The sequence below is a fragment of the Aspergillus thermomutatus genome (assembly GCF_002237265.1).
Source record: "Aspergillus thermomutatus strain HMR AF 39 chromosome Unknown NODE_3, whole genome shotgun sequence".
Classification (NCBI taxonomy): Eukaryota; Fungi; Ascomycota; class Eurotiomycetes; order Eurotiales; family Aspergillaceae; genus Aspergillus; species Aspergillus thermomutatus.
The window spans coordinates 71,239-97,323 of record NW_020798051.1 but is presented as its reverse complement, the minus strand read 5'-3'; the positions used below and the strand labels follow the sequence as shown (position 1 = coordinate 97,323).

Below are 26,085 nucleotides of genomic sequence, written 5' to 3'. Positions count from 1 at the left end.
GGCCAAATCCCCGTCGCAACGCCTCTAAATTGAGAGTTGTGGTATGCGATGGATCGATTTCGCGTCTATAGGTCTTCCAGGTATCCTATCATGACAGTTCCGTTCTTGAGGCCTGCCTCCTCAATGCTCAAGTCGAGTGAGTCGATTAGATTGCGGCCCATCGAATTGAGCTCAAACTCAACGCCTGCCTTTTCCGGCAAGGGGGGGTCAGCTTTGAGCCATTCGTAAATCCTTCTGACGGGATCAGCCAGAGCAAAGCGACGAATGACCCTTCCGGACGGATGGCGAAACTGAATACGGGTAGTAGTGGCAGGATCGGCTGGTGGCTCAGTATGTGGCCGGTTGTCCGGAATGGACGAGAACAGTGATGATGGTTCTTCCAGTGCCTCCTCAGCTAGATCGTCCTCGCCCATAATGACATCTTCAGTACGAGCGACCTTGCCTTTGCCCTTGACGTCTTCAGTACTGCGGGTCAAATCGTCCGGATCCTCCACTCTCTGAGTCTGTGCTACCCCGTCTCCCAAGCTATTTCTCATTGCCATCTCGAGCATTTCTTCCTCGGTCATCGTGTCGATGCTCTTCTCCTTCTTTTCGGGTTTTCGCTTCGCCACTGGATTTCGCACGTTATGCTTGAGACTGTAACGGTCAAGGAATTCATGAAGCTGCATGAGAAATTCCGCAGGCTTGACCACAGGTGGCCCGGACCAAACTTTCATTTGCTCGCCTGTCCGAGGATCAACGATGGCTATATGCGGGTAGTTCTCAGAGACATCGCTCGCTTGGAAATAGTATTGCAGATAAGGTGTCGCACGTGAATCATCCTTAGAATACTGCAAAAATATGAAATGTTCTTTGACGGTTTCCTTGACACTGGGATCTTTCCACAAGTCTCTGTTCAATACTTGGCAGTCGAATATGGACTGATCCTGTATGTTGACGAGCAACCACTTCTCATTTTCACGACCCTCCTGCCGTGCAAGATCCCAAGGCAACCGCGACATGAGATCAAATGGGGGCCGGTACATCTCTGCTAGCATGTTTTGTTTGCTGGAAGCCTCAGATGCTCCGCCTGTTGCCGCTGCAAGTCTTTCGCGATGCGAGCCCTCATCATCACCTGTCCAAATTGCTGCAGTGTCCCTTTGATTGAATATACCAGGTCGACCTAGAGTGCAGATAACCAAGTTAGAAAGCTGCTGAAGACAGCGGCGCTAGGAATAAATGAGTATTTGTAGGAGAACTGACTGCTTCTTTGCTGGCGCGCACGCAACTGGCCCAAAATACTCGCATGCATGTCACCGTCGTCAAAGTCCGCCTCCGGTCCTACGAGCGTTTCCGTCGTGCGGGCCATAGGAGCTCTCACACCATCAGAACTGTCTCTTCCGTCACGGTACATTTCTTCTTGTAAACGACGGGCCATAGCTTCATCATCCTCAAACATCGACCCTTGTGGCTGCTGTGGTCGAGCCGCAGAACGTGCTTCGTCGATGGAAATATCATCATCGGAATCAATGTGTACGATACCGGAATTATCCTCGTATCCAGCAGTGCGTGGAGGCCTAGGCCCGGTGGCTGATGAAACCGGCTCCTCAGTCAAAGGCGCCCCCCCATTCTCAAAATAGAGTTGCATGGCCTGCTCAATATTGAAGTCTGCCAGCTGTAAATACTGAGTCGCCAGCGAAGGGTTCGAGCCGGTGATCTCTGTGAACTGAGCAACCACATCGCTTTCCATGATGGAAAAGTGGAACTGGAGATATTAGAGGCAAGGAAGGGAAGAAGGGCGATGTGAGCGATTTCAGTCTCCGGTGCAGGACAATGGGTGATGATTCTCCGTTGAAAGGCAAAGTGATGCAAACAGTTGCAAACTGTAGACTTCAAGATCAATGGTGAGCACGGCTCGGAGATGCGACGGGCGTCTCTTGGAATTACTGAAGAGAAAATGAATATATGCAGTCGACTCTGGTTCGGCGAAGAGTGCTTGAAAGAAAGGAAAAAACGCTGACGTGAAGAGAACTAGTTTGGGAGGAATGATACCTCTAAAGTCTCAAGTATTGAGTACTTCTCCGTCTTCGATCATCCACTCAACAGTGACGCACTTGCCCGTGGCCGCGGGCGATCTGATTCTCCGTTGGCGTAAGATATTCTTGGGTTACCTTACCGTTCGTGGTGTAAAGTGACGGTATGGTTCGTATCTTAATTTCCGGCCAAGTTGCCGCATCTGTTCACCCGGTTGACGGGCATGTCTCACGTGAGACCCGGCTAATATGCCTCTTCAAGGGCGCCTAGACGCGCGACGCGGTATCGGTAGCAGACGCGTGAAAGGTGTCGCGGAGAAAAGGAATCATGCCTCTTTTGGGATGATGCTACCGTAACCCTTCCAAGGCGCTGTGAAATGTGAATACATAGCTGCAGGCACATGGCAAGCGTATATCTATCATTGCCTCGCACTTACTTCATCATCTCTCTTTTAATCTAGCTCTTTCCGAAAATACAAGATATCTGCGAGAACACCTGGTCATGGCCGCCGTCTCGGTCCTAGGCAAGCGCCAACGAGGTGCCGTTGAGACAGAAGGTACGATAGGCAGATAACCACCCTGTTTGCGCTGCATCCTCTGAAAAGTTAGATCTCATGTACTAACACTCTTGATATCAGCATCGACATTGCCGGTGCGTAGTTCCAGCAGGCGCCGTACGCAACCACCTCGCATCCTCCAGGAAGTCAACGAGCCTTCTGCATCCTCAACGCGCCAACTCCGATCACGAACAAGAAATAGCACTTACTCGAACCAAGAAAATGACTCTAGCATCAAGATCACGCTTGTCGAGACCGACAAGATCAAGCATGTTGTACGCGTCACTAAGACCGTGTCTCCCTCGAAGATCAGTTCCGAACCTCGGACTTCAGAAGTGGTCAATGGTAGGCTTACAAAGCGGATTTATGATGAGTTCACGCTGACAACAGCAGATGAAAATGCAAACCCCATCGAGTTCAAGACCCCTTCAAAGTCTAGATACCGAGACGCCCTCGAATCGCCCCCAGTCACCCCGAAGCACAGAGTGCAGGTTGGTGGCAAGTTGATGACCCCGCGCACACCTCGCCAGACATCGAGCCCAACAACTTCTCAAACTATTTATACGACTGCTAGGCAGCTATTTGCGCGAGGGGCGACTTCCGGTCGATTGGTTGGACGGGACGCTGAGCGTGAAAAGTTGACCTCATTTATACAGGAAGGCATTACCTCAAGAAAGGGCGGCTGTCTTTATGTCAGCGGGCCCCCAGGTACCGGCAAAAGTGCTATGGTCCGAGAGGTATGCAACGGGCTGGAACTCGACTCTGTTCAGGTCGCGCATATTAATTGCGCCAGTATGCGAGGACCCCGAGACGTATACTCGAAGCTCATTGAGGATCTCGGTGATGATGGCCAGCTTTTCAGGAAGAGCGATGCCGATAGGCTAAAAGCCATGTTTCTTCCTGACAAAAAACATGATGGTCTGTTCTTGGTCACCTTGGATGAGATAGACCATCTCATCACCGCGGATGCTGGAGTTCTACAGTCCTTATTTGAATGGTCTCTGAACAACAAATCGCGTCTCTTACTCATCGGAATCGCCAATGCGCTTGATCTGACTGATCGCTCATTGCCACAACTGAAGGCGAAGAACTTGAAGCCGTGCCTGCTACCTTTCTTACCTTACAATGCTAGTCAAATCGCGAGCGTAATCACTAACCGCCTCCGGTCTTTGCTTCCTCCTGAACAGAATGTGGAACCGAATTTTGTGCCTTTTGTCCAGCCTGCAGCTATACAGCTGTGCGCAAAGAAAGTTGCATCCCAGACCGGTGACTTGCGAAAAGCGTTCGAACTTGTCAAGTGTGCAATTGATCTCATTGAACAAGAGACGCTACAAAAGCTGGAGAAGCAGAGCTCGAGTGTTGACAGCCCTTCCAAAACCATCCTGGTTGAAAATAACAACCTCTCATCCCCGGCCAGAGCTTCGGCATCCAAGCACAATTCCACCACAGCATATACTATTCTTACGGCACCACGCGCGAGCATCGGACATGTAGCTCGCGTTACTTCATCTGCCTTTGGGCAAGGAACCGTCCAAAGACTTCAGGCGCTCAATCTACAGCAAAAAGCGGCTATCTGCTCTCTCCTCGCTTTGGACCGGAAACGGCGCGAGAGTGATATTCCTGGCACACCGTCCAAAACCAAGATGTCGGTCCCTACTATTAAACAGATCTTCGATACTTATTGCACATTGTGTCGGAAAGACAATATCCTCCATCCCCTGACAGCTACTGAATTCAAGGATGTCATCAGTAATTTGGAGACGCTAGGCCTCGTCGGCGAGTTCCAGGGCCGAGGTCGAGGTGGAACAATATCTGGCGGCTCTGATATCAGACGCACTCCCTCAAAGTCGGGTTGTGGGCCGATGACTCCAAGGAAAGGAATGGATGAGCAAGGCCTTGTTTGCTTTGTTTCACAGAAGGAAATCGAGAGCCAGATTGCTGGCCCGGGAGAAGGCATTCTCAGAAGATTACTCATGGGTGAAGGTCTGTAATACCATCGGCTTCAGAGCTAGAGGCACTGAAATACATATGCTATGTTCGGAATTTTTGAGCGTTGGTTATTAGCAATCTGTATGGGCGTCTGGGATTGTTGGTTGGATCGAACAACAAGCATACATAGCTCAAGGGGTTTGGGCCGGGCGCTCCTGTATTAGACACCAATATATGATTACAACGAAAGAGTCGATCAGAACCATAATTTTACAGGATGACGCTCCGCGGACCTCTACGAGTAGAGTATGCTTTGACAAAAAGAAAAATACTATATAACCAGATTCACAATCGCTCTCGATAGGCTCAACACGAATTGAAAAGTAGTTTCAAGGGAAAGAACTCAAGGGAAAGAACAGAAAGTATAACGGATAGAATGACGACAGAAAAGTACCTGGATAGACATGATAAAGATACATAATGAAAGGGGTATGTGTTAAGGGGGGCAAAGGGCTGTATGCATGAATACAGAGAACTGTGGAAAAGAAAACAGAGAATCAGAAAGCAATGCCATCACCAGCTCGACTAACAAGACCTGCCGAAAGCTCGAGCGGCGATGTTCATGTGATCTACCTTAGTCTGCACGGTAAACTCAAGCCTCGCTCCAATCTGATCATGACAGCGTTGACAGCATGAAGACATCGATGCCCTGAACATCTAATCATCCATAGGTTTGTCCTCCAAGGTCACACCCTTGGGTTCACTTTCAGCAAGGCTATTCCGCTTGCTGCCCGGTTCTGATTCCGCGCTTGCAACGGTAGGGAAGCTGGACCGGTTGCCGAGGCCGGGCTTGCGGTTGAACATAGCACCAGAGCGCGGAATCGAGCTGCGCTTTTCAGGCTCGCCTGGGGCTGTCACATAGCCGGGGGTAGGAGTAGGAGTCGGAGAGCCGTCAGAGTCAGCTGCAGGCGGAGGACTAGATGATTCCGAGAGGGCGTTTTCACTGGCGGCAGCAGAGGCTGGGGAATCGCTGAATATGCCATTGGTGGCGCTATCGTTGGTCTGAATGTTCACGTTTGTGAATTGCTCTGCCGTCGTGGGAGAATCAACGCTGGCCGGGACTTCCAAACTGCTCCTCGTGGCTGCTCTCCTTTCGGTCGGGCTAGTGACGTGGATTGGAAACCGTCCAGCCTCCGAAGCACCACTGGAGCGGTCTCGGCGATGCTTGCGTGGAGGAGCTGGGCTATTGGCACGACTGCGGTCTACGATGGCACGGTTTCTTGCCTCCATTGCAGCACGGCGATTGCTCTCGTCTGTGCTAATGGCACGTGGGCGATTGGATGTTGAGCCTAATCCAAGCACGCTCGATTGACGCTTCAGCTCGCCGAAGATAGTATCCTTGTGAGCGAAGAGGTCACGCATGAGACGGTAGTTATGACGTTCATTCATCGTAAGGCTGCTCTCAACACGAGGGCGGAGGATGCAAGGAGCCAGTGTTTGCGCCAATGCGGAGATGTATGCCTCGTCGGCAGATGTTAGGTCTATAAGTCGCGTGAAATGGGTCATGATGGCGTCAAGCGTAGCGATGTTGTTGAGACGAAGTTGGCCAAGCGTGCTTTGCAAGACTTTGATCCGTCCGTCTTCGGTCGTCTCATGAGCGGTAGTTGAATAGATAGTCTTAACAATCTCATATACTTGCGAAGAAACAAGGGAATCTAATAAGAAATTAGGTCGATGGACTAGGACACCTCAACCATTCCTGATACGAACCTGGTAGCTCAAGAAGGTACAATTTCAACACGCTCGCGACAATGGGTATCTCGTATTTCTGTAGGATTTCGTTGTAATCCGCTTTGCTGTCATTCAATGCATTGCGAAGGTGATGCGTTGCGGCCAAAGGAACATCATATAGCCAGATCGCACGGCGTGCCTCATCACCTTCAAGTTCGGGATAGTCTTGAGGATATTGGTTAGTTCAGATGCACTTGGGTGGACAGAAGGGATATTGTCGGCTTACGATTGTCCAAATACGTCAGTAGGGTCGTCACAAGGATTGGAACTCGCTTCCGATCAGCTCGAGCTCTAGCCTCAAGATCGACACCGAAATTTTGTTCTATAAAAGTGAGAAACCGTAATCCACATGATATAAGCTTATCAGGATGCAACCATACCTTCGACTGATCCGTAATAATTCTCGTAGGCTTGGACCCTAGGCACAAAACCGCCCGTTCGATAATTTTCCAGCAGATAGCGCAAATCTCCCAGCGGCTGAATTGTCTCTTGATAGAGCATCATGTGATCTACAGTGCTTTGTAAGTTTGGAATGACGTTGCTGATGGCACCCGAGAAGTCGAGAACGACGGCCTTGATCGCTTTGAGACGATCCAGCTCACACTGCTCCATGAAGCGGAGATTCTCCACAATTTCTTCTTCAAGCCTACATCTGATCTGATCCAGTTTCCGTACAGCGGCTCTGTACCGTTCGTCAGCTTCGCGCGCCTCCCTTCGTAGCTTATCAGCTGGGGTCTCGTTCGGGTAGGGGTTGTTGAGAGGATTCCAGCCCGCGAGCATCTCCGATACGGAGGCAATCGGTGATTCACTGCCATCCTCACTGGACGCAATTGAGGTCACGCGCATCAGGGGCTTTTTTTTCTCAGGGATTCCGGTGATTTGAAACACCTTTGGGCGCCATTGATAGTTCATCTTGGAGCTGTTGGCGAAAGTGCTGCCTATATTGCCCACCAGGCGGAGCAAACCACTATCGACAAGATCTTGCCCGATTCTCTCGGCATAGCTGATGCTGGTTCCATTCATGTACTTTTGGATATACTCCACGATATCAGCACCGTTGGATGTATTCTGATAAGTTCCAATAATAGGCACTTTGACCTCCGCAATTTTGATATGCTCAAGCATATGTATCAGAAGCTTCTTGAGGTCCTCAGGGGCGTAAACTCGATCTCCCAGCTCGATCAGTTCCTCTTCCTCTGCCTGTTCTTCCGGCAGAACGATCTTGGGGGTCGCCTTGATCTTAGGACTGGTTTCAGGGCCCTGAAAAGCCAACTTGTTTTCTTCCTCCAGATCCTCTACCACCCGGCACTTGTTGAAGTAGTGGCTCCGTAGCTTCTTCGTAAGTTCCACCTGCTTGGTATGCTCCTTAATCCGGGCCTGAAGATCATCATGGGAATTCTGAATTCGAGCCTCATGCTGATCGCACCAGCGTCTAAAGGGGGAAACGACGAGCTCACGGATGTTCGACGCAATCTTCTGATGGTTTTTGGAGGCCTCGATCATTTCCGAGCGAACACCTTCATACGCCTGAGAACGCATGCGATTAGAAAGTGAGCCTCTCTCGCAAGGGCGAAGAACAACCTACCTTCCTCACGCTAGCCCCGTCATCTTTCGCGAACCCTGTTGTCATGCGATCCACGCTGGGCGCGATATCCCCTAGCTTGAGACCATACTGCTCCTCCGCATCCGCACGCAAGCTCGCAATGGTGAGAATCTGCCTGTTCTCGACGACACCCTGTTGGAGTTTCCCGTAGAGCACTCCAAGACCGGTAGCGTAGTCTGGTGTCCAAAACGAATCCGCGAAACCAGGCATTTTTCGTTCCCAAGGTGTTCACTGCAGCACTCGCCCGGGAATCTTGTTGCGAATTCTCAATGGAGATTCGAGCGATTGCCGCGCGGACGGCCGAAGGAAAGAATGACTTGTGCCGTGCCAAAAACTTCACCCAACCACACGCTGAGTTACTCCAAGGGCGGAGGGAGTAATCGAAATGCGAAATCAGGAATGAGTGACCAGCCTCATTCAAACTGCTTCTTTTTATCGCACTTGCAAATCCCAGAGTAGAGCAAATGGGCTGCGAACAGGCATGGGCTCGAGGAGTATCTATGAGGGCGCCTAAAGATCGATCAACGCGGGCGTTTAGCAGGAGTAAGTGCCAGGCGAAAGGGAAAAAGAACGTTGACGACGGAAAATCAAGTTAAAGAAAGTTCAATTACAAAATCCGTCCTCTTAATGCGATGACAACAGCAACATGGAGTGGACAACAAGACAGAGATTAATGAGTTTGTCTCGCTGGCCGAGATCCTGAAAAGAGTCCAGTCATTTAGGTTGGACTGCCGTCATGTAATTCAGCTACGGTAAAATTACGCGGTTTGGGCTCCAGCCTCCACGTTGTTTTCTCCTGCCAACCTCATCTTGTGTGGAGTATCTACCCATCTATTTTTGGGTTGGTTGTCTTAAAAGGTAGAAAGATTACGACGCTTAACACGTTGGGAGAGCACTTGTGGCTGATATGATACAAATCTTACAGTACGTGGTAATAGCTGCCCGTCGACCTCAGTGTTTCTCTTCTCTGTAAAGCCATTACAATACTTAATTGCCTTAGGCAGACACCTCGTCGCCTTAGGTACATCTAGGGCTGGAGAGATTCACACAATACTGCTTGTAGTACTAGGTACCTATAGCCAAGCTACCAGTGACGGGTCTAAAAACGGTGGAGGTGTAATACTGGTGGCTGTGATACGGATTGAACAGGACATCTAGATTTGCATGAACCATGAGGTATTAATTTCTTGATGAGTGGATTGATCTGCGATATCTAAGTCAATTCCCGATATGCAGTCGTGAATTGAGGCTGTCAAAGCCGAGATAGAGGGACATCATGAATGTACAGAAGCAGAAATGAAAAAAAAAAAAAACCAGCGCAGGAACGTCACGCGTGTCTCAGAGAAGAGAGCTTCTATGAACTACACATCGTCTCTAGCAGAAGAACTTATAAGCCTTCTTCCATACAGGCCAAGCTGCCTGCTCAGCACGTTCCTCCTCAATCAGATGCTGGATGTCCAACTCCCGACGACCAGTGTGCAAGTCCATGTCTTTAGCACGTAGGAAGGAGGTCTTATACCAGAACTTGTAAGGGAAGTAGAAAAGAAGAACAACAGGCGCGGCGAGGTAGACGGAAAACCAGCTCTCAACCAGCTCTCCTGTAGTCTTCTCGCTGTAGCCGATAGGTGCAAAGCCGACCCAGAATTGGGCAATCAGCACAAGAATATTGAAGATGAACCCGATCCAGGAGCCGACAACACCCGCCTGAGAAACGAAAGCGAGCTCGTTCAAGCTGTGGCCCTGGATCTTCCAGGCACGGCGGAAGCGAATGTGGGAGAAACAAACAGAGCCCCAGGTGAAGATGGACGAAAGACCTGAGATGGCCATCATCCAAGTGAATGCATCATCCTGCTTGTCGGATGCGGCGAGGAATCCTAGCAAGCCAAAGGCCGATGCAACCAGAATGGCAAAAAGAGGACGTCCCTTGCGATCGATGTATGCGAGGAATTGAGGTGCCTGCCTCTGCTCGGCCAGAGCCGCGAGGGTACGCGAGGATCCGTAAACCGAGGAGTTACCGACGGACAAGACAGCAATCATGATAACCACGTTCATAACAGAGTCGAGACCAGAAATTCCGGCATTCTTGATCGAAATGACGAACGGGGAGGCTTTGGCATCCGAGCTTGCCTTGCCGTTCAGAAGCTGAGGGTTGTTGTAGGGAACGAGAAGGCCAACCAGAGTGAGCGACACGATGTAGAACAGGCAGATACGCCAGAAAACCTGCTTGACGGCAGTTGGAAGGGACTTGCGAGGGTTCGAAGTCTCAGCCGCAGCAAGACCGACCAACTCAGTACCAGCGAAAGCAAACGCAGCATTGACGAAGACACTGCAAAGGCCTTTGAAACCATTGTTGAAGGCGCCCGGATCGTGCCAGTACTTTCCACCGATGTAGCCACCCTTGGGGCCTCCACCGCAGTTCAAAATGATGCCGAGGATACTATTTTTGTTAGTCACATTGTGCACAGCTTGACAGAAATGTTGCGAGAATACTCACATGAAACCAATGACGGCGATGACCTTGATGATCGAGAAGACAAACTCGGCTTCACCGTAACCCTTGACACCGAACAGGTTGATAGACACGATGACGGCCCAGAATATGGCGACCCAGGCGGCATTCGAGATGTTCGACTCCCAGTAATCAACTGTGATGGACGCAGCGACGATTTCCAGGGGCAAGACGATCAGCCATTGGAGAGCATAGTTCCAGCCCATAGCGAAACCCCAAGCAGGATCGATAAACCGGGTTGAGTAGTGCGCGAAGGAACCAGCGACGGGGAACAGCACAGCCATTTCACCCAGCGCATGCACAGTGCAGTAAAGCATGCAACCGATCAAGCCATAAGCGATCAGCACAGACGCCGGTCCACCAGCGGCCAAAACTTTTCCAGAACCGACAAAAAGACCAGTACCTGTGTGGAAAGACTAGATTAGCAACAATCATCAAAATCGATGCAATGTGCGGAATTTCGAGTGCTAAGGTAGTCCATACCAATGGAACCACCAATGGCAATCATCTGCAGATGACGGTTCTTCAGACTGCGCTGCAGAGGAGAGCTTGCGGTCTTCTGCGCAGCGTGTTCGAGATCAAAGGTCTTGCCATCTGATCCAGTGTTGTGCGTCGTAACATGCGCGTTAGGGTCCCTCTTGAAGCTGTCCCATATCCGCTGACCAATGCTTCCTTTGGTAGTCTCTGTTTCGCCGTAGATTGGGGGAGGGTCGGACACCATAGGCTCCGCCTTTGGTTCAATAGAATCTTTCTCCATGATTGTATAGTCGTTAATGAAGCATAGACAATTGTGACATGAATGTGTAGGATAAGTGCAAAGAAGTGAGGTGAGTAGATTGGTACGAGTCTTGGAAGACGAAGACTAGGGTGTACTTAACCCAGAAGTACCAGAGAAGAGGAGATAAAGTGGGAGATGTCTAGGGTCCAATGTAGACTAATTAGTCTGAGGGAGAGGCAGAGGGAGATAGAGGCAGATGGGCCGGTATAAATAATTGAAAGGATGGGCTGAGACTCTCGCTGGGTTAGGTGGACTAGTCCTAGAGACAATAATCATTTGCCTCTTTAGTGTCAACAAGATATGAGGAACGCTTTCGCAGCGAAGGAAAAGATCCCCTCCAGACGCCACACAGATAGATACCAAGAGTTAGGATTTCTGTAGTTGGGCTTACTGGCCGGCAGCTCACGCTTTGGCGTACTGTTCCCGAGGTTTGGGGAAGTTAAAAAAGGCGAAATTGGCTGGGGTAGATGCGATTAGACTTTGGTTTGATAGTTTATTACTTATGATTTTGATTATCACTTATGATGACTATTGACTTTTTGCCATCAATCCTTGATAAGTTGGAATTATTATTAACTTGGTGAATTCACTGAACTGACAGCTGCGGGAATAATAATATTCGACGGTCCACGAGCCACTTCAACTCAAAACTAGACCAGCCGTGTCTTGCATCGAGCTAGTCAGATAATAAATAATAATACATAATAATCAAGATTTTTGGAGATATCCTATTTTCTTGGTTAGAAACTTAGAATAACCTATGGACCTAACCAGAAAGCATCCGTTACCATCCGCCCGTCTGTATGATAACAGCACCATTTCACTTTGGTCATTCCAAGAGAAGAACAAAATTGACTAAGAAAAGGGCGAGAACAGGATGATTGCATGATCCCATGCACACAAGAAGAATAACATCTGATTAAATCTAAGAGCGTGCCAATGCAACACAACCTCTTGTCGAGTTCAGCTTGTAGATACTCGCTTGATTTAACCCTGTCATGGACTCAGAAATATCCCAGTTGGCAGGGTTCCACATGGAATTGCTGTACCGCACTACCGCTCCGGATTAGAGAGCCTATGGGGGACTGGCCAGTGGCTAGGACTCTTGGGCAACTTGGTATCATAAGGTATCTCTCTCCTGCAAGCCGCGACAAGATTCGAGCTACTCGTGGTGAGGATCCATCATTCTGTGGAGTCGAAACGACCGATTTGCTCCAGTCTCCAGAGTGCGACTCCATACTTATCTATGCATAACGACAGATAGCTCAGCGCGCTCTGCTATCTATCATCTCTGTCACAAAAACACTTATCATGAGTTCATGACATTGGTAATGGACCGTCGTAACCACTAAGATATCCGTTTGCAGAGATGAGATTCCTGTACCAAGAAAACCGAAGACCGCCAAGGACAAGAGAATACTACCTCATTATTCCTTCGCTTATACAAAAGTAAAGTAGACGGGATACTAGATAGTGAGCAGCCCTTCCAACTCCAAGAGCCAACTCACGGTAGGCTGTCTCGATTCTCAAATCTGCCATTCGCCGGGGGTGGTGGCGACATCGCTTGTGAACCATTGAGTCCATGATTATTGATGAGGGCGATATCACCTTCTGGAGCAGAAAAGGAGGGGCCCCTACACCGGACAAGCCGTCGTTGCTAAAGTTTGAAACCCGCTAAGCCTCATTGGGACTTAGTCTCCGCACCAGTCCTTCCACGCGATGTTCCCCAGTAGCCAATCAAAAATTCCCTTGCCAGCCCCGTAGATAACAGTGTCGGACCCTTTTGGACCACTCATTTCTCCGTCCGGGCTTGCCTATTAGGTACTGTATGCTTCTGCTACAGACTTTGAGACTACTTTACAGATCCATGGTCAGATCATCATCCTGATATGCCCGGGACTGATTGCCACAGCTGAGGCAGATAAGGTATTGTTCGTGTTTAGACGTTTTCAAGCATGCTCAGGTGATGTGCCTACTTTCCTTCTGGAAGGTCTAAGGAAGAAGGCTGATAACTGACAGTGGTTGCTTCCCGAAACCATATCCCTGACTGCTGCTATCACACCACGCAGGCCTTAGAGCTCTGACACTCAACCTGGAGTGCTTCCTACTCGTCTGTCTCAATCGTGCTAGGGGATTCCCAGATGCACGGAAGCGCAGTAGAATCCTCGATGAAGTGGCAGGGGCAGATGCGATCGTTCTCACCGGCGCATGAGCTCTAGGCCCAATCTGGCATATAATCAATGTGCTGTGAGATTCAGTCCCTTTGCTCAAAGTTCTCGAGGCGAGGGTTTCAACGCATTCAATTCAGGTACGGTCGAATGTCACAGGAAGTCTGAATGGCATGAATAGTGATACTTCCGGTGGCACTTTTCTCTCGATTGGTACCTACAAAGTAACATGCGATGGCTTCGGAAACCGTCGGCCATTTGGAATTGCAGCCTGTTGCCTAGATCTTCCTTATGCAGCCCAGGCCACTATTCCCTGTCAGCACCTTCGAATAGGTATGGAAAGATAGTACGGTGAAAAGCTGAGGATCAGAGGAATCTTGATTGGACAGGAAATTGCCCTCAGCCACCAACTAGACATTGGTCTTCATTATTATTGTCTGTGCGATTGATCACGGATATGCTCGTGGTGACCGAGGTCCAGAGTACACCCACAGCCCGGGTTTTTTCCTCCCATCAACGGTTTTCCCAAGTGCTTAACTGCTTACCACCATTTTGCCGCAAGTATCCACCGAATACCTATGATAGATCATTTCTTACCTTTCGATTCGATGGGCAACAGTGCCCTACTTTGGTTCAAACTCACTATATAACTCTCCTTGTCTGCCAGTGCCATGATTTTATACCAAAATTCTTCTTTGTGTGGCAAGCAAATTCATAATAGTTCTGAAGGATCTACCAAGCCTTGGTGGCTGACACGGTCGGCGCCGAAGACAATTACTGGTGACGAAGATGGTTGATGAACCGGCTACCGTAACATCGCGCGTAGATAGCGCAGTTATTAGCCTTCGGGCGTTTCTGGATTCCAGAGGAACAAAAGTTAGCTTCACGCCTCGAGCCTCCAGAATCCAGTTCGTCTCTCTGCGTGTACGAAGTACTCTCGCCATCAGCAGGGTGTTCTGAGCTTCTGGCATTTCGCTTTCACAGGACAAGATGAGAAATCAGTTCACATGATAAGTGCAATAAGTCGTATGGCTCTCATTGTGAGTACATTAAGAGTTCCCAAAGACACATGGAATCCTCGTGGCATCGAAGAAGTCAGAAAAGGTTACACAAATGTCATAATTCTCTGCACTGGCCGTGACTGCTGTCAATAGCTAATAGTGATATGCTATACTGTCGCAACATTGGATTTCTATTACTGAATCGAGTGACACAAAGTGTCTAAAGGATGAGTAGAAATTGTAGTTGAAACGCAATGGGTTAGGATTGGACGCACGACCGGAACTCGACCGGCAATGGGCATCAATCTCCCGCCCAAAACAAGATCAAACCGCCCTAAATCGCGCAATGATGCCTCCCGGTCTCCGGTGACATGACTTCAATATGTCATATGATGGCGAATTGCTGGCTTCCCCTTCTCGTTCCTCCCCTTTACTGCTCTGGATCAATGATTGGAGTACGAATAATGGGTAAGGTGGAAGTTGTCTCGTAATCCGCTCTTTGATCCTCCGCACATGCTTGGATGTTGCCTATCTACTTGCCGCTTCGCCCCCGTTGCGATGTGTAAAACGCGGGGAATAGCGGAACCTGTTATGTAACAGATTCCACACTGTGATCTGGGGAAAATATCTGGGGCAGAGAACTGAGCACGTCAAGGCTCACCGGCTGGAACAAGTGGAATCACTCCAATGATCTCGTTCCACCGCTTGTTTGCGCGAAGCTCAAGAAAGACTCCGCCGCCAACCGATTACGAGCGATTAAAGCAGCGGATGGAGCCTCTTCAAAATATCCGCGAGCGATTACTGACGGCATGATGGATATCGAGGACGTGCTATTCGTCGGACTGCCTTGAAGCCATCAGTTCTGTACCTTTTACCCCGTACTCTATGAATCATGATTTACTTCAAGAGGAGTACGTAGATGAATTACCCCAGGTTTTCCGTAACCTAGTGACGAGTGTTCCCCATTCTCATCGATGTCAATCATGCGGGCGAGTCTCCGCTCGTTTGAAGGGTCAACGGCTTCACACGGTCATGGTTTTCTTAGGGTGGTTCTTGGAGTTACGAACGAAAATAGCTCAATTCGATGTCATGACAGTCATAGACTTCAGCCATGCCCCTGACACTGTCCAGACTCACGGTCAAAGTGCTGTCAGGCCAGAAACTGACTTTCCCTAGTTCTGAATTCATGCCTGTACAGCTTCCCGCTGCCTCATCAGCTGTACCCCCTCGCATGATCGCATCTTCCCGAGAAAGCCAAGTCAATCACGTTCGGGAGATGGAACTGTCAGTCTCTCTTCCATCTCGTCAGACAACGGTTGTACTGCTTCTGTACCATCCGTTAAGATTATCTCCTTTCTCTACTCGGGGTTTTCTCAAACTCTTGCAAACCTGGACTGTACCTAGTCCGGTTCTCATGATCTTCAGCGGCATCAGCGTCGCTCCTCAAGCTCGCGGAGCATGCCTATGCGAAATCGTATTGGGATGAACCAAGTGAAGAATGTAGTGAGATTGCAGCTGTGCACAAGGCAACACTTTTGCTATTCAGGTGAAGTTCTATGCAATATCATTGTGACAGTCATTTGCAAGCCATGTTCATCAAACTGATCAAAGAAAACTGGAAATCATAAAATCAGGAGCTGCCAATAGGTCCCTCGCCCCCAGGAATTAACTGATAATCAACGTCAGAATCGTGCGATCGAGGACAAGAGAGGGACTTCGGCGTCCATACCATGCAGACATTGTTCCCGTTTAGCAGGATCTTAGGAAGCTTGACCTGTGCTCCAGTGTAATCGCTATGTTATGTTAACGCTTGCGCCATCATTAAAACGCTGAAACATAACAGGAGGGATTCTGGAAGAGCTGATGGGGGTACGAGGCCAGCATGACAAGAATGAAAGCATTCACCTACAATTCAGTCACATCTTCCAGAACCATATCTGCAACAAATCAGTATCTATTAAGACGACTCTCAGAGACACTCGAGATAACTCACTGACGTAGTCGTCAAATCCGAGCAGTGTGCCGGAGAATTCTTTATTTTGTCAGTGCATAGTCGTCGCAGCCACTGTAGTCACGTACCTTTGTCACCCTTCATGATAACCCAGATTCTCGATCCCACACACTTATCAATCAATTCTACCAACCTGTTAATCGCACAAGTCTATGTATACACATGGATATGAGAATTACCCAAGGGAAGGAGTTGGGACGCCATGGTGCTCTAAGTGTTCTATAATCAGAAACTAGCGCACTCTCGTCACAGCTGCACCTTTACACACAATAGTCCACCTATGCAATAGCGAAGAGAATCTTAGTATTGAATGTCATGTGTCGTATAGAAAATGAAGCCTCAAGCGGATCTTTGAGCATTCCACCAGACGATCTTGGCGGGCAAGGGAGAAGGTTTATCCGTTCCGGATTTCAGCCCAATCACAACTATCGCCGATCCTTCTCCGCTCATCCTATCTCGGGTTTGATACATCTATACAAAGTTACAGACTCTGCCACTGAATACCTATAGGCATGAAAAGATCGACTATCTGATTAGCTACTACAGCGAGCCCTGGGAGACTTTGCCTAATGATCAGCCAGCCTAGGCACGATACCGTGTAAATCCCTCACAAGGGTCTCCGAGAGCTCGTCTCGCTCGTCTTCTCGAGTTGAGCAAGTCTGACCACTTTGAGTATCGTGTCGAGAGCCTGGGTCACGGTTTTGCTGGCTAGTGTAACATTCGCGCCGGCACATAATCAGCATGCAGACTACCATAATCTAACTAGCCCTAGCATTCAGGTACATTGCCAGCAGAACAGAGATCAGTATGATATCCCTCACACGCCCGTGTGGAACGTGCTTCCCAGGAAGCCTCGGGACACCAGACCTCAGATTTCAAAGCTGCATATCCAAATGCTGGGCTGCATCTAGAGGTTCCCAAACAGATACTTCGCTCTTAAGCCGAAAATTTTTCTCGAGCCAAAAAAGTCACCTCGGCCTTCCTAGTGTATGTCTCGACTTGACCCAGCAGTCAGAGCGAACGCGTCCAGCCTTCGCTTCTAGGGCTGTTGGTAAAAAGTATAATGGCTTGAAGTACGACGTGGACTTCACGCATTGGTTGACTGGGCTTTGGCATGAAAAGCAAAGCTATATGCGAAGACATGCATTTTCAACGCTCGCTAGAGAAACTGCGGGAGGCGATCAAAGATTTCCTTCCAAACGGCCTGACGAATTTGGCCTGAGAAGGCTTAAAATGGATCTTTGCATCGAACAGCCAAGGCGCTTCTCTAGCAAGGCCCCGATACCGCAATCGATTGCTGGTCCTTTCAACCACGAAGGTAATTCTGGTCATACCGACAAATGCCAGTCGTACAGCAAGGCAGATGTCTCCCGGAGCATCAAGACTGGAGATGAAACGCGGACTGAGACAGCAATAAGCGAGAAGTTCTTAGTTGCGCAACAGTCCCTTACTTTGACCGTCTCTCCGGGCCCCAAGTTTTGGAGCCACCGGCTGCGTAAGGCCCCAGGCGGGAAAGACATCATCGTGCACTATTGCAAGTCCCTTAAAAAAACTGAGGAAGTAGCAAAACACTTCCTGAATGATGATGTAATAGGCTTCGACATGGAATGGAAACCGCAGTCAAGCAAGTCCGCCAGCGTTCAAAAGAACGTCTCGTTGATACAGATTGCAAATGCGGAGCGAATTGCCCTCTTCCAAATTGCGCTGTTCAAACCTTCGAGAACACTGGAAGACTTTCTTTCTCCTTCTCTACAGAGGATTCTTGAATCACCAAACATCACGAAAGCTGGAGTAGCAATTAAAGGGGACTGTACGCGCCTAAAGAACTTTCTTGGTATCAACGCTCGAGGGACTTTTGAACTCAGCCATCTGTACAAGTTGATCAAGTACTGCCAGTCGGACCCAACACTCATCAACAAAAGACCTGTCAATCTGAGCGAGCAGGTCGAAGAGCACTTCGGTCTACCTCTAGCGAAGGATGATGACGTCCGATGCAGCGATTGGACGGCTGCGCTAAACTACCGTCAAGTTCAGTGTAAGTACCTCTCGAACCTCATTTTGTGACGAGAGTATTAATGGGCTTCTCTCTAGATGCTGCAACCGACTCGTATGCATGTCTTTGTCTTTTCAATACTATGGACGCCAAGCGCAGGGCCTTGACTCCGATGCCCCCTCTACCTGCACACGCTGAGCTGGATCTGCCAATTCGCCTAGCGGAAGAGCTTGATGTTGAAACCACCAACAACAAACCGGTTGAACCTCAGGTCATCAAGCCGGCAGTGTGCCTTGAGACCGAGGACGATGCTCCTAAAATAACATCCTTGGCACGTACCATGTGAATTTTTGAGCCTAGAGTTCGACATTATTTCGGGTAGTCTGTTGATATGACTTGTGTTAGAAGAATACCCCTGTGTTGCATTTATTTAGCGTTATTGCATTATGAAAATACCTTCCTACTTTCCGGTCATCTTTTACCAAGTCAAGCAAGTTATATAAACGCAAAAGGAGCGTGACTTTGCGAGTGCAATTGATTTCGTTTCGATATCAAAATGTTGAGTCTATTTTACGTCAAAACCAAAGTAGCAGTGGGTATATGTCACAAGCTGGTCAACCGTCAACTTGCCAAGATGCCATAATGCTAACGCTTTATGAAGTTACAGGGGCGTATTGGAAATCTGCACCGAAAATTGATATTCTCATAACGACTGTAGATTCATTTAGCCCCTCAGCGGCAGAACCTTAGATAGTAGTACCTCTTGTCGACAGAGAGGACACTCGGGCTTCTCGCGTACCCAATCGCGAACGCACGTCCAACAGAAGACATGTCCACATGTTGTGACACTGGGATCTTTGTAAAATTCCAGGCAAAGCGTGCACTTGCTCTGTTGCCCGGAAGGAATCCATGGAATAACATTCGAGTCTTCTGAAAGATCAAATCGAGCAGCAGAAGCAGGAAGAAGCGGGAGATTGTACGGGTTCTGAATGGAGCGGATCAAGGAGTCATCTTGTGACTTCGAACCGGCCACTTCGGTCTCGATACCCTCTCCCTCTTGTTGCATACTAAGACCGACTTTTCGAATGTGCAGAATGCCTTGTACCGCGATCTGAAGGACAAGTAAAACTCCCAAGACCTCATACCCGACTCTCTGTTCATTTTCCTCGAGTTTTTTCGTGAACACGTAGCGCAGTCCCCAAAAGCGTTTCGACAAGTGGTAGTAGGAGCCAGTGAAATAAAAGGTCGCTATGCTTAGGGCGTAAATAGGTGAAAGCGAGGTGATTGAGTCGAGATGCTCGATAATGTATTTCTGGACTCGAAGTGCTGTGAAGAAAGACTGCTTCTTCGAAGTATTTTTCTTGGTAAACCTCAATTCCTCTGCCTTCTGCTGCGCTTTAAGTTGTTGCCGGGCGATGCTACGTTCCAATTTCGCGCGTAATCGCTGGCGAAACCCGGGAAGAATCCGCTGAAGCGCCCACGGTACAAGGATGCTACTCAGAATGTAACCCGCTCTTCGGTAAATCGAAGGAAGCCGAAGCGTATCATCTTCCAGTTGCACGAGGTCACAATACTCCTCCCCCAGAGTCCGGTTGCCAATTAATGTTGTCAGTGAGAAGTATAGAATTTCGGTCAGGTGTTTGATGGCATCCGAGTATGTATGAGCAAATCGTGCACCGCGGAGAGAACGGATGATCGCTTGTGCCTGATTGACCAGGCTGGAAGTTAGAAAGACGTCCTTTTCATGGGAGCGGATGATATCCGGTGACGTTGCGAAGGGGTAGAAATGCGCCGAGGAGCTCGGGGTCGATGGAGACGATGTGGGAGTAGATAAGGAGAGTTTGAGATCTTCGTCTGCCATACTGACGGCTGACGTTGTGGGAAAAGAGCAGGAAAACGAGATAATCACGAGTAAGGAATTAATCAGGCAAGTAACATCGTAATATTCTCTTAAAATTGTGCTTCATCTCTTCCCCATGAAGCGGAGCGCAACTCGGCGATGAGCACGAAATGCCTCGGTAATACGCACGTGACTCTTATCACGTTATCTCCAGCTCACGTGGGGCAGAAGATTCCATTTTTGGATTTCACCCCTAGCATAGAGCGCACTAAGTCTATAAAGGACTGGTGTTTCCGAAACTAGAAGCCGCGCGGAGCCGCCGAAACCGTCGTCTGTCCCTGAGCTTCCTTGTCTATCTCCATAGAAGTGGTCTAGTCCAGCCCATGACCATTAATTTTTGGCAGTAAGAATCTCACCCCTAGTCACTCTTTTGCTTCAATTCTAGCTCTGGTCCTTTTCTTGTCAAATGGGAAACTATTCTGCTCCATCACATCCTGCTTGTTCTTCTCACCCTTATCTTGTTGCATCTCCTTTTTAGGTGCTGAGTCGCGGCGCCGCTTTTTCGATGGAATATGGGTCCTGATCAACATGCTCAGCTGGACGGCTTCAGTCTTTTCCTCCCTTTCCCCTATCGGGTTGCAGTAATCCTGGTTGCTGGTACGTATTTCAGCCTCCGGTCGGTTAATGATATGTAATATTAATCCATAGCTTAGGATTCTGGGGTTGGGGTGCCAACCTTCAATATCTCTCTCGGGCGAATATCGTGGGTTGCGCCCCTCCATTCCCTCTCATCTACAGAGAATCTCGCAAGGAGCAATATGCTTACTGTTTCCAGGACCTACCGGCCCTCGTCCGTTATCCCGCCCGTCAAACTCCTCAACAACCTCCTCACCATACTTCTACTTACCGGCTCGCTACCCTTCTGACGGCCCCCCTCCTGCTTTCCCTCCTTATCTTCTGGGTGTTTACCCATGGCTCCGCTGAGCGAGTGGAGTCATTAGACTTCATTCCGCAATCATATCTATTTATATTCTTCATCCTGCTCATTCTGCCCACCAACCGTTTGTCACGGTCCGGACGAAGTCGATTTCTTGGGACTTTGCGGCGCATTAGTGTGGGGGGATTGGCGGAGGCTCAAGATGGTAAATTTGGAGACATACTGCTGGCAGATGCCCTTACCAGCTATAGCAAAGTCTTGGGGGACCTTTATGTGACATTCTGCATGTTCTTCACTGCGGATATTTCGAGCACCTCTAAGCCGAATCGCAGTTGTGGAAACGATTATATGGTTCCCATCATTATCGCAGTCCCCAGCATGATCCGACTGCGGCAGTGTCTGACTGAATATCTTCGTGTGCGTCGGGCTGGTCAAAGAGGGGAAAATAAGGGGGCACAGCACCTGGCAAACGCCTTGAAATATGCCACTGCATTCCCTGTTATCATTCTTGCAGCCAAGCTTAGGAACTACAATCCTCTGGAGTTTTATGGGTTCAGCGAAATGAGCCTTTCCCGGCTGCTGTATGTATAACCCCAAGTTCGCTCCATGCTTAGAGCGGAAGAAATCACAACTAACAATTGCCGTATCTCAGTGCTTTCTTCACTTTCGTCAACTCTGCCTACTCCTTTTACTGGGACGTAAGCAAGGATTGGGATCTGACCCTCTTCACTCCTTCTCGTGCCGATGCGGACTGTCCTTATGGCCTGCGCCGCCATCGATTCTTCTCTGATCGACTCTACTATGCCGCAATTCTTGCTGACCTTCTCATTCGATTTTCGTGGGTTTCTCGATTCTTCCCGGGCTTTGTCTGGCTTAGCGAGAAGGAGTTCGGTATCTTCCTGCTCATGGCTTTCGAAGTCGCCAGACGATGGATGTGGGTCTTTTTCCGAGCAGAAGCGGAAATGAGTAAGTCATCATATCCCATTCTGTCGTCGCTCGATACTGATTCGCAATCTGCAGTTAGAAACAGTCGTGGTCCGGCCACGGATGACATTCTTCTAGGCGAGTTCAACGGCAAATTGGACGCCGACTGAAACAAGTCCGCAGGTCTTCACGGTTATTTCCTATCGATGACATGACTCTTTCCCAAGCTAGACCGAAAAGGAGTTTTCATCCTTTCCGACTTCTTGTATGTTTCAAAGCATGGCTGGCGTTTTCTAATCTGTGTCTACTTGAGCCCTGTGCCTACCGGACTCTTCCAACATATCACTCCATGCTTCACCTTTCTTGATTTTGAGTTATGCCCGCTTCTTGGTGGCTTTGTTGCTTGTAAATACCATCGTCGCGAGCCTGTTCGTCTGTATCATATATCAGAGCGTTCTGGAGTTGTCCTCGTCCGCGGCCTCTGAATCCCGTTTTCGCGTCTTTTTTTCTGGTGTGCAATAATAACACAGCGAGCATATAGACAATTATCAGGCTTATCATTAACAAAAAGGGCTAGTATCAAACATTGAGAAGGGAAAAAGGAAATGTACATAATCAATCACAGGCCTATCTGTTTTGACTCAGTCGATCTGCAGTCATTTCCTTTGTCAGAATCAAACAGAAGATAGAATGCCACGAGCATGGCCATGCGTGATTCATATAGAGGCATGAATATTAACTTAAGTATATGATAAAACGAGATCCTGTATGTATGGCTCCAAAGCTGTAAACCGAAATAGGAAGAGATGAGAAAGGAGGAGAAAGAAGGAACGCAATGCAAATTTCAACGCGCATCGAAGGCTCAATCATCTATGACTGTTGTCCGAATGAGGGGCATGACTTTCAAAGAGGTCCTCCAGGAACGCACTGGGGGTTCTTCCCTGGGTAGGAGAGGCGAGGTTCAACGAGCTGGTGGAGCCTGCGACATACGAATGCCTGGTGTGAGTATCGTAGTGAGTGTCATGTAGACCGCTAGGCGGCAGATCCGGCGACCTAGGGGGGCTCGGATTAGATTTGGTGCGAATGTAGCCCTGCGAGTGCGGTCGCATTTCTGGCGTGGAGTATGGGATGTTCTGACTTCCTCCGGGGGCAGCATTTCCTGCAGCATAGTAGCCCGCCGGAAGGTAGCTGGATCCTCTGTTCCCGCTTGTATGCATTCCGGCGCCTGCCGTGGGCGAGAAGAAGAGACCGCTACCAGTACTGGGGACATTGGATGCTCTTGGATTGTAGCTGCTGCGGTGGTGTGGAGGAAGCTTTTCGAGAGACATGGTTGCAGGTAGCGCGCGAGAATGCCTTGATGATCTTTTTCTCTTTGAGCGAATGAGTCCTTTCTTCTCCGAGGCGTGCATCAACGCGGCGCGGCGGACGGATCGGTTGACCGACCATGCGACGAGCCCACGCCATGCCAGCACCGAGAGCCCAATCAGGCCCAGGGCTGCACCTACAGCAATGAACACCGTCCCTTCGGGCGTGTTGGATTTCTGCATGTACGGCGCATCCGCTGTCGGGGGCACAGTCACCACAGGGTATCCGTCTGTAGAGGTTGCAGACGTTGCAGTCGAGCCCGCTAAGTTTGTGGCAGAGACCGTCGATGTCGTCGCTGCATCGGTAGTTGTAGAAGCTTCCGTGGTTGTTGAAGCTTTACTAGTCGTCGAAGCTTCTGTAGTTGTAGCATCTGTAGTTTTGGCATCGGTCGTCGATTTCGAATCGGTGGTCTTCCCCGCGTCCGTAGTCGTTGGATCTGTGGCCTTCGTGGCCTCGGTCGTTTGCGCAGTAGTTGCAGCGACGTCGGTATTGGTATTCTTTTGGGCAGAGGCCAGTTGAGCCAACAAGACGATCAAGAGAAATAGAAGCAATGTAACGGAGTGATGGGGCTTCGCACGCCCCACATTTAGGAATCTCATCGTCGAGGGGGATAAGCAGTCTCCAAGCGAGAGTATGTAAATGTTTCCTTTCAGACAAGGAGTATGAATCCCAAACAATGGACCGTCTTGTTCAGCACATTGATAGAGACTGTCGTACGTGCGATCATAGACAAGCGCAATCGATCAATCAAGAGGAGGTGCAATCCTCTCCAGCAGGCTGTAGGGTGTAAGTCTGTACCGAGTGGTCTGGAGCTAAACAATTCAACTTCGACAACGCTCGTTGAAGATGGAGAATGATATTGAGAGGACACTGGAATGTGAAGGGCAACGAAGAGCGAGGGACAGCCGCACAAATGCAGCTCAGAAACTTCCAGGGAAATGAGGCTTTGGATTAGTCTCACTACTGGCGTAAATTATTGATGCGCCCTCGCTGGGCTGGTCGTTGACCCCGTGCCTGGCTTCTGCCTCAGGCGCCAAAGTCGAGGGTGGAGGCGGAGTAATCCACGTGACGCCTATATATAGTTATTGAGCTACTCCGTACTGTCCTGCTCTATCTTCTATTTCACTTATTCAAATTCGATGAATCCTTTCCCATATGCATCCACGCTTCGCGAGAGCCGATTTTAAGTGTAGCCCATTTTGGTACTCCCAATGAATTTGGGACGGACAAATATACATGACATAAAGGCCTGTTGCATTGATACAGCATGCCGGGTTAGCTTTCGGTTGGAAGTTGCGGAGCTACTGAGGTCAATTCAAAGATGGTATAAGAGACAAAGATAGCCAATACTATGTTCGCTGCAATGATCATTATTCAATAATGCCAATGAGTGATCATTGCTGTTTCTTCTGCACACTGGCAGCCGTATCCTTTTCAAATGCCGCATAGGGAACTTCAAGACTCGTAAGAGCTCGAATACCAACGTATAAGATCATCAGGCAAAAAAAGGATGCAAGGAAGCCCATAAATAGACCTAGAAGCGGTCAGTCACTGCGCAAGAACTTTGCACAAACCCTTCAGGGAACGTACCTGGGGTAAGGTATTGGTACTCTTGGAAAAGAGACTTATTAGATGCAGGAGCACTTTGACTTCCATGGGCTGAGTAATCCCGCTTCAGCTCCATGTGGAGAGGGTCCTGGTAACTGTCCTCGGGCTGATATATGACACCCTCAGATCCCTCAAACTCCCTCGGCGATGTCACGTAGAGAAGCGTATACTTCTTCGAAGAAGGGATTCGGTCGATGATATCGGCAAGGAGGCCATCTTTGTCATCCGTCAGAACGGACATGCGATGTCAAAATATAATGCATTGATCACAAACCATTGTCTGAGAGTTGCTGCGCTCGGTCGGATCCCAGCGAGAGCGTAGGAAAGTCCACATAGATAATGCGAGGTTCCAAACCGAACTCAGATGGATAAGAGCTCGCTATGTAGTCTTGTCAATTTCTGCCCCTATGGGTTATAAGGATCCCGAACTCACAAGATGCATCGATCACGGTAGACTGTGCCCCGCACTCCTTTTCGATAATACTTTGAATCTGCTTCGCCTCCAAAACACCTGCAACCTCCTTGACGATCACGCTGGATCGAATTGCTTTGTCTTTCCCTATCAACTTTGCGCCCAGGCGGGGCGCGGACTTGCGGGTCGCGAAATCGGTGCTGTGCACACCAGGCTGAGACGCAATAACATAGTAATCCGATGGACAAGTGCTCAGTTGTGAACTAAGATCCTCCAATACAGCGGTGGCGGCCTTAATATTTGATGAAGTAGCGAGTATCCTAGAAGGAGCTTGTTAGCTGGATGCAGACATGTATGGTCCGCGACTCCGAAGGTGTACGTAGCTCCTGGGCAACATACTCGGACGTAGAAGCTAGGAAAAATGGAGATGTATCCCGGAATGCATTCGCACTCGCTGCTCCAAGAGCAAGCAGCGTAAGTCTTCCTAAACGCATTGTGGTGATTTGACTGATGTGCAAGCGAGCAGAATGCAGACTGAGGATGATGTTGCTTCTTGAGAGCCAACCTGGAGGCTTGGCCGACGAGCTCGGAGGCGGTCGAGCCAACCACCGACGAGGCTTAGCTTTGACGGCCGCAATAACCACTAT

The 26,085-nt window shown here is 49.2% G+C and overlaps 10 protein-coding genes across 10 annotated transcripts; 3 read left to right on the top strand and 7 right to left on the bottom strand.

The window, feature by feature from the left end:
- Positions 1-65: 65 nt before the first annotated feature.
- CDV56_108044 (DNA-protein crosslink repair co-factor UBX5) lies at positions 66-1,729 on the bottom strand (the record flags this gene model as incomplete). The annotated part of the gene is made up of 2 exons (XM_026761663.1): positions 66-1,162; positions 1,243-1,729. 2 exons carry the CDS (start codon positions 1,727-1,729, stop codon positions 66-68), a joined length of 1,584 nt encoding a protein of 527 aa, XP_026618836.1.
- A 785-nt stretch (positions 1,730-2,514) lies between these two features.
- CDV56_107943 (AAA family ATPase CDC6) lies at positions 2,515-4,560 on the top strand (the record flags this gene model as incomplete). The annotated part of the gene is made up of 3 exons (XM_026761562.1): positions 2,515-2,569; positions 2,651-2,914; positions 2,963-4,560. 3 exons carry the CDS (start codon positions 2,515-2,517, stop codon positions 4,558-4,560), a joined length of 1,917 nt encoding a protein of 638 aa, XP_026618835.1.
- Positions 4,561-5,215: 655 nt separating this feature from the next.
- CDV56_107833 (GTPase-activating protein RGD2) lies at positions 5,216-8,102 on the bottom strand (the record flags this gene model as incomplete). Its single annotated transcript, XM_026761452.1, has 5 exons — positions 5,216-6,213; positions 6,269-6,454; positions 6,516-6,611; positions 6,670-7,816; positions 7,875-8,102. The coding sequence occupies 5 exons, from the start codon at positions 8,100-8,102 to the stop codon at positions 5,216-5,218; spliced, it is 2,655 nt and encodes an 884-aa protein (XP_026618834.1).
- A 1,164-nt stretch (positions 8,103-9,266) lies between these two features.
- Positions 9,267-11,158, bottom strand: CDV56_107717 (amino acid permease GAP1; the record flags this gene model as incomplete). The annotated part of the gene is made up of 3 exons (XM_026761336.1): positions 9,267-10,329; positions 10,387-10,804; positions 10,885-11,158. 3 exons carry the CDS (start codon positions 11,156-11,158, stop codon positions 9,267-9,269), a joined length of 1,755 nt encoding a protein of 584 aa, XP_026618833.1.
- A 4,820-nt stretch (positions 11,159-15,978) lies between these two features.
- LSM5 (RNA-binding protein LSM5) lies at positions 15,979-16,563 on the bottom strand (the record flags this gene model as incomplete). Its single annotated transcript, XM_026761108.1, has 6 exons — positions 15,979-16,017; positions 16,078-16,141; positions 16,258-16,285; positions 16,342-16,380; positions 16,428-16,484; positions 16,539-16,563. The coding sequence occupies 6 exons, from the start codon at positions 16,561-16,563 to the stop codon at positions 15,979-15,981; spliced, it is 252 nt and encodes an 83-aa protein (XP_026618832.1).
- Positions 16,564-17,592: 1,029 nt separating this feature from the next.
- Positions 17,593-18,698, top strand: CDV56_107407 (3'-5' exonuclease; the record flags this gene model as incomplete). Its single annotated transcript, XM_026761026.1, has 2 exons — positions 17,593-18,394; positions 18,451-18,698. 2 exons carry the CDS (start codon positions 17,593-17,595, stop codon positions 18,696-18,698), a joined length of 1,050 nt encoding a protein of 349 aa, XP_026618831.1.
- Positions 18,699-19,076: 378 nt separating this feature from the next.
- pex10 (ubiquitin-protein ligase peroxin 10) lies at positions 19,077-20,213 on the bottom strand (the record flags this gene model as incomplete). Its single annotated transcript, XM_026760947.1, has 1 exon — positions 19,077-20,213. One exon carries the CDS (start codon positions 20,211-20,213, stop codon positions 19,077-19,079), a length of 1,137 nt encoding a protein of 378 aa, XP_026618830.1.
- Positions 20,214-20,764: 551 nt separating this feature from the next.
- On the top strand, positions 20,765-22,223 carry CDV56_107234 (EXS domain-containing protein; the record flags this gene model as incomplete). The annotated part of the gene is made up of 4 exons (XM_026760853.1): positions 20,765-20,849; positions 20,906-21,710; positions 21,782-22,095; positions 22,150-22,223. 4 exons carry the CDS (start codon positions 20,765-20,767, stop codon positions 22,221-22,223), a joined length of 1,278 nt encoding a protein of 425 aa, XP_026618829.1.
- A 696-nt stretch (positions 22,224-22,919) lies between these two features.
- CDV56_107143 (uncharacterized protein) lies at positions 22,920-24,017 on the bottom strand (the record flags this gene model as incomplete). The annotated part of the gene is made up of 1 exon (XM_026760762.1): positions 22,920-24,017. One exon carries the CDS (start codon positions 24,015-24,017, stop codon positions 22,920-22,922), a length of 1,098 nt encoding a protein of 365 aa, XP_026618828.1.
- A 795-nt stretch (positions 24,018-24,812) lies between these two features.
- Positions 24,813-25,932, bottom strand: CDV56_107057 (Ac45/VOA1 transmembrane domain-containing protein; the record flags this gene model as incomplete). The annotated part of the gene is made up of 5 exons (XM_026760676.1): positions 24,813-24,952; positions 25,009-25,242; positions 25,301-25,405; positions 25,460-25,758; positions 25,838-25,932. The coding sequence occupies 5 exons, from the start codon at positions 25,930-25,932 to the stop codon at positions 24,813-24,815; spliced, it is 873 nt and encodes a 290-aa protein (XP_026618827.1).
- Positions 25,933-26,085: the final 153 nt, after the last annotated feature.